This window comes from Myxine glutinosa, chromosome 14, assembly GCF_964187855.1.
Source record: "Myxine glutinosa chromosome 14, kmMyxGlut1.1, whole genome shotgun sequence".
In the NCBI taxonomy this organism is placed as follows: Eukaryota; Metazoa; Chordata; class Myxini; order Myxiniformes; family Myxinidae; genus Myxine; species Myxine glutinosa.
This window is the reverse complement of record NC_136274.1, coordinates 72,520,301-72,529,337: the sequence shown is the minus strand read 5'-3', so window position 1 is coordinate 72,529,337 and position 9,037 is coordinate 72,520,301. Positions and strand designations below refer to the sequence as shown.

At 45.9% G+C, this 9,037-nt stretch overlaps 1 protein-coding gene across 1 annotated transcript; it reads left to right on the top strand.

Moving 5' to 3' along the window:
* The first annotated feature begins 259 nt into the window (after positions 1 to 259).
* Positions 260 to 8,439, top strand: LOC144888798 (uncharacterized). Its single transcript, XM_078768006.1, has 2 exons — positions 260 to 394; positions 6,798 to 8,439. The coding sequence occupies exon 2, from the start codon at positions 7,036 to 7,038 to the stop codon at positions 8,437 to 8,439; it is 1,404 nt and encodes a 467-aa protein (XP_078624132.1). The 5' UTR covers positions 260 to 394; positions 6,798 to 7,035.
* Positions 8,440 to 9,037: the final 598 nt, after the last annotated feature.

Genomic DNA, 9,037 nt, shown 5'->3' with positions numbered 1-9,037 from the left:
CATTTGGTCCGAATGATAAGGAAGGGCTGACTCCCCCGAACAGCGGATAACGGTGGGAGGGACTCTCGCCAGTCGCTTTGTTCTCTCGGAGATTTTCTGATAATCGTATTCATATATAAGTGAATGAGAATCAATGTGTTTCCAGGAAGGCTTGACGTGGCATGAGACTGGCTCTTGCTGTAGATGTCTGTCTCCTCCGGATCTGTATAAGTTGGTTTTTAATAAAAAGCTGCGTCATTTTTCAGGCTATTTGTGGACTTCTTTTCCAAACGAAGAGCTGCTTCTTCACAGATGGTACCAGGAGTGGGGTCAGCACCGGACGACGGGAAACGGAGCCCGAGGGACAGGAGGAAGGCTGCCTGAGGCCGGCGCCGGCACGCGGATTTGATTAAAGGTGGGAGTTGTTTTATATCAGAGGGCTATTATTCCAAATTCGTACCTTCCTCCCTCGAGCGGGTTCAGTCTCCTTGTCTTCCGCGCTGCCTGCACTCGAACAGAAATTGTAAGTAGAGGCTCATTTTAGGCCTCAGAATGACGTAGCTTTGTTAAAGCCAGGATAAACAAGTAAGGATACCAGTAAGGACTTAACAGTAAGCTTAAAGTTACAGTTAGCACCAGGAGGGGAAAATGAGGTCGGACAGCCATATAGGTTGAAGCCAGGTGGCCAAGATTTTTCCAGGAAGGAACAGCCCAGAGACAAGATGGGGTATGCCATTGCATGCCAGGGAACGAAGGGCTGTGGCTAACTTAGATAGAAGGCCATAGGAACATAGAGGGCCATAGGAACATGGCCAGTAAAAGGATTTGCGCAGGATATCGGTGAAGATAACGTTCGGTACAAGGGAAGGGGGAAAAGTGAGGTCGGACAGCCGTAAAGGTTGAGCCAGGCCGAGAACTTTCCAGGAAGGATCAGCCCAGAGCAATAAGATGGGAAGTAAGCTAATGAAAGAAAGGGAACCCCTTAAGGGAACCCCGGCATCTTTCATGTTTAAGAGGCATCATTTTGCCGCGGTAAGACCATTAAAGGACTGGGCTGTGTTAACTAAAGATTTAAATAATCCCTGGCCAGAGGACAAGTAAGTAAGCAGTTAAACAAGTAAATCAGCGAGTGATGCCGCTGGACCAGATACCAGACCAAGACCCCCCAACCCCCCAAGACCTGAGCTCAGTCCCGGGGCTCTAGGCAACACCCCAACACCCCGCCCTGCCTTCCCTTTTTCACCTCAACCCACCCCCGTCCAACCCGTCCCAAAAATCCTTTTCCTTGAATGAGAGACGTAACATGAATGAGCAAAGATTGTTTGGGAGTGGCTGGAGAAAGGCATGATTTGAGTCGATCTGAGTTTCGCGCGAAGTCTGGGAGACTTATATGAGTATATGAATGAGGAATGAATGTATATTGGGATGTTAATTGACGTGTGTATCTAGCCAATGTATTTGTCTGTATGACATATGCAAAGCAGAGGGTTTCGGTGTGAAGCTTTGTAAGTGATCTGCTCGACGTGCGGGAAATTCAGGCCGGGAATGTCCATTTTAGCGTCTATCCGAGAGAACAGGCGAGGTCCTGAACTGAGTCCGGATTTTCATCTGTTTGGGAGTTGTTTGGGAAGCGAATTGATATAAATCGGGTCAGGAAAGCACTCGGAGTGCCCTTGTCGACCTACTGTTGATATGAAGCGGTTTCTTGGAGATGGTTGCAGGATGGGCTGTTTTTTTCTTTCGAGCGGCAGTCGGACGGAGGTTTGGAGTTTGTGGAACTGGAGGTTCAGAATTCGAATCAATATGTGTGTTTTACTTGAATTGAAGAGTTCATTCAATGGCAGATATTGTGGATTGTATGTGTGGGATGTATCGCTGAGGCAGCTCACCTTTGGAATTGGTGTCATATAGTGCATTGGGGTCGGGGAGGTGGAGCGTCGGAGATCCTGTTTTTTTGCGATGTTTACGAGCTAGGGATGAGTTCTGACAGCTCAATGTTCTGACAGCTCACTACATGCCAGGTCGTAGATTTGTTATGACAGCTTTTCGCACTTTGTTATGACAGCCGACTGCATGTCCCAACGTGAGGTAAACCCCGCCGTGAACGCGAATAGAGCGGCGTGCAGGGAGTGTTGGGATTCGTGTGGAGGCACGAGGGTGCGCGCCAAGACGGGGGGCGGCGTGGCGTCGTCGCGTTGAGATGGTTGTGCCAGGTCGATCGGCGATCTCTGAATTTAAATCGGATTTTTGTCATGTGTGTTGTGAAATTAAACGTCTATCCGAGAATCCTGGCAATGTTCGTTTAATTAAAGTGTGGTACAAACCTGTGTTTCCGCCGTGCGGCTCCGTGGAAGTTTGGGTAGAGGGATATTGTGCGTTCGGGCAGGAGCCGAGCGAGCCGCGAGTCACGGGTGTGCTGTATGAGATTTGCTCAGAGTGCCGGCGATAACTCGCCCACTCTCAGAGGAGGATGTGTGCCCAAATGCATTGTGGGTCATTTCGACTTTGCTGGATGTCGGACGTTCATGTCAGACGAGCCATGTCGGAATAGTGGCCGGCTGCGACATATATGCCAGGCAATGTCACAGGACGAATACGTTATTTAAGATGGATTTATATGGATGGATGGACTTATAAGATGGATTTTTATTTAAGATGGATTTATAAGATGGATAGATGGATGGATTTATTTAAGATGGCTAAAATAAACGATTTCAAGACAGAGTAATTAATTTCCGGAGCCAAGTTCCAACAGGAAGTCTTGTTCATACAGTAAGGTACAGTGCGGAGTGGCGGCTGGAAGATGCATCGATGCATTTGTGTTGATCGATGCGGACACAGATTTAGTATGCTGGTAAGGTTAAGTTATTAAAATTGGAAATTCAATAATTTGAGCAGAAATGTCACGTTTCAACAGAACGCTGATCCGAGGAAGGAGGACGGTTGAGGTTTCAACTGTCGGTATGTGGTGTGGCTTGTGCCAAGGTGTGGGCGCGAGGAGGCTTGTTGATGAAGCGTTGTGCGAACGAGGAGGGATGTGCGAAAGGTGCACCAGGTAGAGAGGTGCTGCATTGTAGAGCACGCCTGGAAGTTCCTGGGCGGATTGTGACGGTTGTTGGATTCGTAGAAGTTAGCATTTTGCAATGTGGAGCCACAATAATGGTCATCTGTCTGTCTGGATGTGGAGTTCTTGCAGGGAATGTCGCCGGACTTGTAATTGTATTATTTGCGGAAAAATAAAGCGCTGGTTACCCCAATTCGAAGTTTGACCTTTTAAAGTTTAGTTGACCTTTGTTCGAGATATGCAAGGGAAAGGTCAGAGGTAATTCACTAACCTTGGAAGAACGACAGGCAGTCAGTCTACGAGGTGTTGCTTTAACGACAGGATATAGAACCTAAATCTGGAAGGAAAGGACATTATATTGTTGGTTAAACTGAAGTCATGTACATAATTAGTGGACAGAGAATATCGAGTTTTTTGTTGTTGTGGAAGCGTCAGGTACAGTACGCTTGGAATTTAATTTAACCGGGCCGAGTACAGTGACGTGTTCGATCGAGCTGTGGGGATTTGAGATGGATTTGAGTCACGTTAAATGGAGGACATTTGGGAGGATGAAGAGATGCAAGTAACGTGGATTAAATTGTGGTATCATGAGTTGGGTGCCAGAGATATTGTGGTTATACCTTTACTACCTGGTGCTCACTGATTATAGGGGGCGCCGGGCGCACCGAGTACAGATCGGGTTGCATGATGGAGCACGCATGCATGGATTTTGGCTTTGCGAGGCTCCGGATAGAAATTGGCATTTCGATGCTGTGGATTATATTGTGCCTGCCCGGAAAGGTGATGTCCTGTGTTGGGGCTGGCGACATGCCTCTGTTATTTGTCTGTCTGTCGGTCTGATTGTAAGTCTTTGGTACTGGGAGGGCTAATTGAGTGCTTAGGCGTCATTGTTCCATGGAGGCAGGAGCTGTGAGTCACAAAATGTAAACGGGAACTTTGTGTAACTTTGCACCGGATCCACAAACAGAGAGATGGACAGGACAACAATGGAGTTTATATGGACGGGTTTGGGGCAGTTTCAATCTGACGATTACAGAGTGCTTTGTTCCGTTCACGAAACATGTAAAATTCATGGAGTTGAAGTGGTTTGCAAGAAGGCAGCAGAGTCAGTACTGGGATGCAACTTCGTCCAGGGGTTTTGGTCCAGCCTGCAAGGAGTCCAGGGGCTTGTTTCAGGGCTGGGTCGCCAAAAACGGGATGCTGTGCCCATCTGGATGTAAAATTATCCATCAAGGACGGGGAATAATGTGCAGTGTGACTGATTGGAGGTAATAAGGATTTGTGTTGATTTCCTGATTTGAGTTCATCTGGAAACAAAGACAGATGGGATTAATGTGTATATCAGGAACAATTTGGAAAAGAAATATGGATATATGACATTACTAAAATATAACCAAGCAATTGAGAGTTCTTGGGTTAATGGGATATAAATAAATGCATCTACAAGTTGATGGTTTATAAAAATTTAGTTCTGGATGATACTTAAACGATGAACAATGTTGGCAATATACAAAGAATGTGACTTGTTTTTTGGGGGGAAAACATGTGGTTTAAAATTGGTTGGCTAAGTTTTAAATATGGAGATGTTTCGCAGAACTCTTATGATTATTTATATGAGTGGTGGACTATTCCATGGCGAAGCATTTTCCAGTTTATTGAAAGTTGGATTTTGTAAAATAATGGTTTAATATAACCACAGTAGAAAATAATATACAGATTTGGGACATTTTGTAAACTTTCGAATAATGAGAAGATTCATAAAATTCATTTTATTTATTTCATGGAAAATATTTGGGTTGCAAGTGGAGAAGCATGGTATGGTATAAAAATAAAGAGGGAGTATCCAGGAAAAAGATGTTCAAGTGAACTTTGTGCTGTGAAAAGAATGTCGAGTTAATGGAAGTGTTTTGTTCGATTAATTTTGTTCAATTTGTGTTCAAATGACCATCGATGTTGGGGGCAAAGTTATGGGTGAATTTGGTGAGTGGTTGTGGGCAAACGAAGATTAATTTAGATTTATCATAGTTAAGTTCGAGGAAGTTGATTTGAAGCCAGAATTTTATTTGGATGCCAGAAAGGAGAAAGGAGATGCTGAAAGCCAGAAAGGAGATGCTGTTGTCTACTCTGAATGACAGGTGGCGGTATCCAGGGCGCTGAGGAGTTTGTTCACGTTGTAAAGTTTGTTTATTTAGTTTGTTTATTGTAGAGAAGAGTGCTTTTGGGATTCCGGAGCCAGAGTGGATAATTTGAGGGTAGTAGGTGGAGTAGAGGACATCTTTGCAGTGCTGTAGGTGGTCCTTGTAGGCTTGGGAGTGAACTGATTTGGGTTTAATAGGCACAAGCTGGTCTAAACAGGGTGAGGAGGATGGTGTGATTGATGATGTCAAAGGAGGCGTTGAGGTGAGGAGGATGAAAATGTTGAGGTTGCCAGCATCAGAGGAGAGAAAAGGTCGCTGGTGATTTTGAGGAGAGCAGTTTCAGTACTGTGGCTGGAGCAGAATCCGGATTGGGATGTTTCATACAGGTTATTGGCAGAGTGGTGATGTTTGAGTTGAGTGGCCACAGCACGTTCCAAAACTTTTGACAGAAAGGGTAGATTGGAGATGAGTCTGAAGTTATTTAGGGTGTCAGGGTTTAGTCCAGGGTTTTTTCCAGAATGGGGGTGAAGTTTCACGAGTTTTTGGGGAAATCGGTATGTGAAGCTGGATTAAGTTGGAACTGCTTGATGAGCCATGGAGATGGATTGGGTTTTGTTGTTGGTTGTCTGGGAGTTCGGTTGTTGCATTGCCAAAGGTTTCTGTGTGGTGGACACACTCGTTGGCTGTTGTCTTGTGTGACGTGGATGGAGATGTATGTGGCTGCGTGTGGCTGCCTGGAGTCGGGAAGACGGCTACAGTGGTTGATATTGGTTGTGGATCGTCCGGGGTGCTTCGATTTGCATAGGGGGTGAAGATTGGGATATTACATTATTTTAAGTAAGTATTGGTATGAGTAATTACATAAGTAATTATGAGTTATTATGAGTATTAGTTATGAGTAAGTGATTATTTTAGTAAAGTTACATGTTTCGCTGTGTTGTGGATCTGGGGACAAGCTAGTTTGATGGGTACCCTGGGGTCTTCGGCGTGTCTATGTGTTTGGCTATCTGTTACACCGGACTCTTGAATGGGTTTTCATGAGACGAATTTCAGACATAACAGTGAGAATCTATTTTGAGCGAATCACAGTGGGTGAGGAAAACATTGTGTGTGACCAGACACCAGAACTGACCAGAATTGAAATTGGAAGTAGACCAGGTTATTTCTATTATTTGTTTATTCGTGAAAATAAATAAATAATAGGGGGAGGTTAATGGAGGTTAATGGTGGTTTGTTTGTGTTAATGGAGGTTAATGGTGGTTTGTTTGTGTTAATGGAGGTTAATGGTGGTTTGTTTGTGTTAATTCTAGTTGAAACTCTCGCTGAAGTAATTTTCGTTTATTTTTATTTTTTGATTCGATTTGAGAGTTGAGATGATTGATTTTTTATTAATTTTATAATTTTATTTTTATTGATGTTGGAAACAGGTAATGGGATGCTGAGAGAAGGATTGAATTTAATTTGAATTGGACTGGATTAAATGGGATTGAATTTAAAAATTGAATATTGGATAAAATTGGATCCACTTGAAAAAAAGTGGATTAGGAAATTGGAGAAAAGGTGTTCTATGAAACTATGAATTGAATGAATTGAATCTATGAATTGGAGACCTGTAGACCAGGCGTTCCCAGGAGACTTGTGGACCAGGTGTTCCACCAGAGGAAAAGACCAGGTGTTCGTGGAGCACTTCACCTGCAAGAACGCCTTGGAACCAAGGTGGAAGGGACCAGTCCAGGTGTTGCTGAATACACCAACGGCAGTCTTTTGCGAGGGCAAGACCTCGTGGATCCACGCCACGCACTGTAAGTTGGCCATACAAGCACCAGACACTACACCACAGCAACCACAGTAAGGATGGGCCTAATCATAGGTACAATACTATTGATAGCGACAGCAGCTAGGGGAAACTCCGATTCCAATAGATGCGAAAACGAAACCCGACACCTCACCGTAACATGGGGACAAAGAGTATCACTACCATGTTTCGAACAGAAAGCCCTGCACACAAATTGGGTGAACATAAATTGGCTAGCACTGTCGGCAGGGCCTGGACGCGTTGGCATGATACTACAAAAGCAACGAGAGTTCCGGGAAGATGGGCAAGCTAGCATTAAGACCTTGGCCCAACCAGGATACCAATGGGGAACCCCTGATTTTAAGCTACAAACACGCACACGCCTAGGGAAAGACATGACCATGCAGGTCCGGTGCAGCGTCTGGACCCCTGGCGCGGCCGGTGGCGAAAAGAACTACATACCATGCATCGAATACATACTCACGCCACAACCCCAGAATAAGGCCCCAAAGAAGGGTGAAAACACATATTGGAAAGTGGCCAGGGAAGTGGCAACAATCCAAAATAGGACACACTGCTGGTCGTGCATGCGCTTTCCCCAAGCAGGCACCACAGGAATACACATGATAGTGCTACCCTTGTCCCTCAATGACCTCTGCTCACAACCTATCGATTCCCCATGTTTAGTCACCACGCTGGAAAGAGAAGGGGTTGACAACGGCAAGAGTTGCAATCGACAATTTAATTATCGCCCGTCAATGATTGCCCATGTGGCCGAGAGGCCTGCCCCCGTCTGGGTCAAACCACAGAAAGGGAGGGTCTGCCTCCAGGGTTCCGGCCACTTGCGTATGGGAGAATCAGAATGCGCCTACACTCTCCCCGGGAAGCTGGGACAAGGGAGCTCGGGGATTACATTACGAATAGTACTGCAAGATAAACACAACCACAACATAACGGCTATAACATTCTCTAGGGGGGTTAGTAGGATTAATGGGGTGGTAAAGGGACTCCAGTGCTTATCCACCCACCTGGTCCCACCCCATGGGACAATGTTTATATGCGGCGACAAGGCTTACCCCTATTTACCAAATAATTGGGGGGGCACATGTTATCTGGGTTCAGTCCTTCCTGACGTTGAGATACTGGATGAGCTAGACCCAAAGTCCTTGGACAGGCGTTATAAGAGGTCAGTCATGAACGAAGATGGAACCACTAAACTACACGGGAGCCTATGGGAAAAGGTGTTTGGTTTCTTCTTCCCAGGAGCGGGCACAGTCATGGATAGTTTCCGGATAGACAAATTGGCTTTGGCCCTAGAAAAGGTGGCAAACGACACCGCTACGGCTCATGACATACTATTGGACACGGTAATTCACATGCGTACAATGGTGATGCAGAATCGGGTGGCTTTGGACATGCTCCTGGCAGAGAAAGGAGGGGTATGCGGAACTAAGGGAAACTAGCCACGCCCTGACGATCGATCGGATCGCGCGCGAAAATTCTTATACATTTAGCTGGCTCACTGACTGGTTCCGGGGATGGACGGGCACCATAGTGAAGTGGTTATTGACCGCACTGGCTGTGATAATCGGGGTAGTAATTTGGGGGGCACTAATGAAATCTCTAGTCCTCCTCTGTATGAGAAAGTATTTTACAGGATGGAAAGTGAAGAAGCCGCCGACAACGACTATGGCTCTGACCACAGAGGCCGTCGACCTGAACGGGTCCTTCGACAAGGCAGTTGCGACCAACGCTCCAGAAAATTGCATTGAATTTTGTAATGACTGTGATACTTGTGCGGATCCCATGTGGGAACTGGCTGCTGCCTGTAACGGTGTATGTGATGACTGTGATACTTGTGCTATAAACCCCTTGCGTGTACTGGCTAACGCTGCTTATGTATTACAAGCTGACAGCTGCACGCCCCCTTTCAACCCAACTATGGATCTGATTGCGACGCTGGGTCTGGCGGTCGAGGGACCCGACGTGGATATCCTAGACCCGCAAGCCGACCAGGCGCCCAAGGGAGACTTTGACATAAAGGAAGTTCCTCTCTTTGCT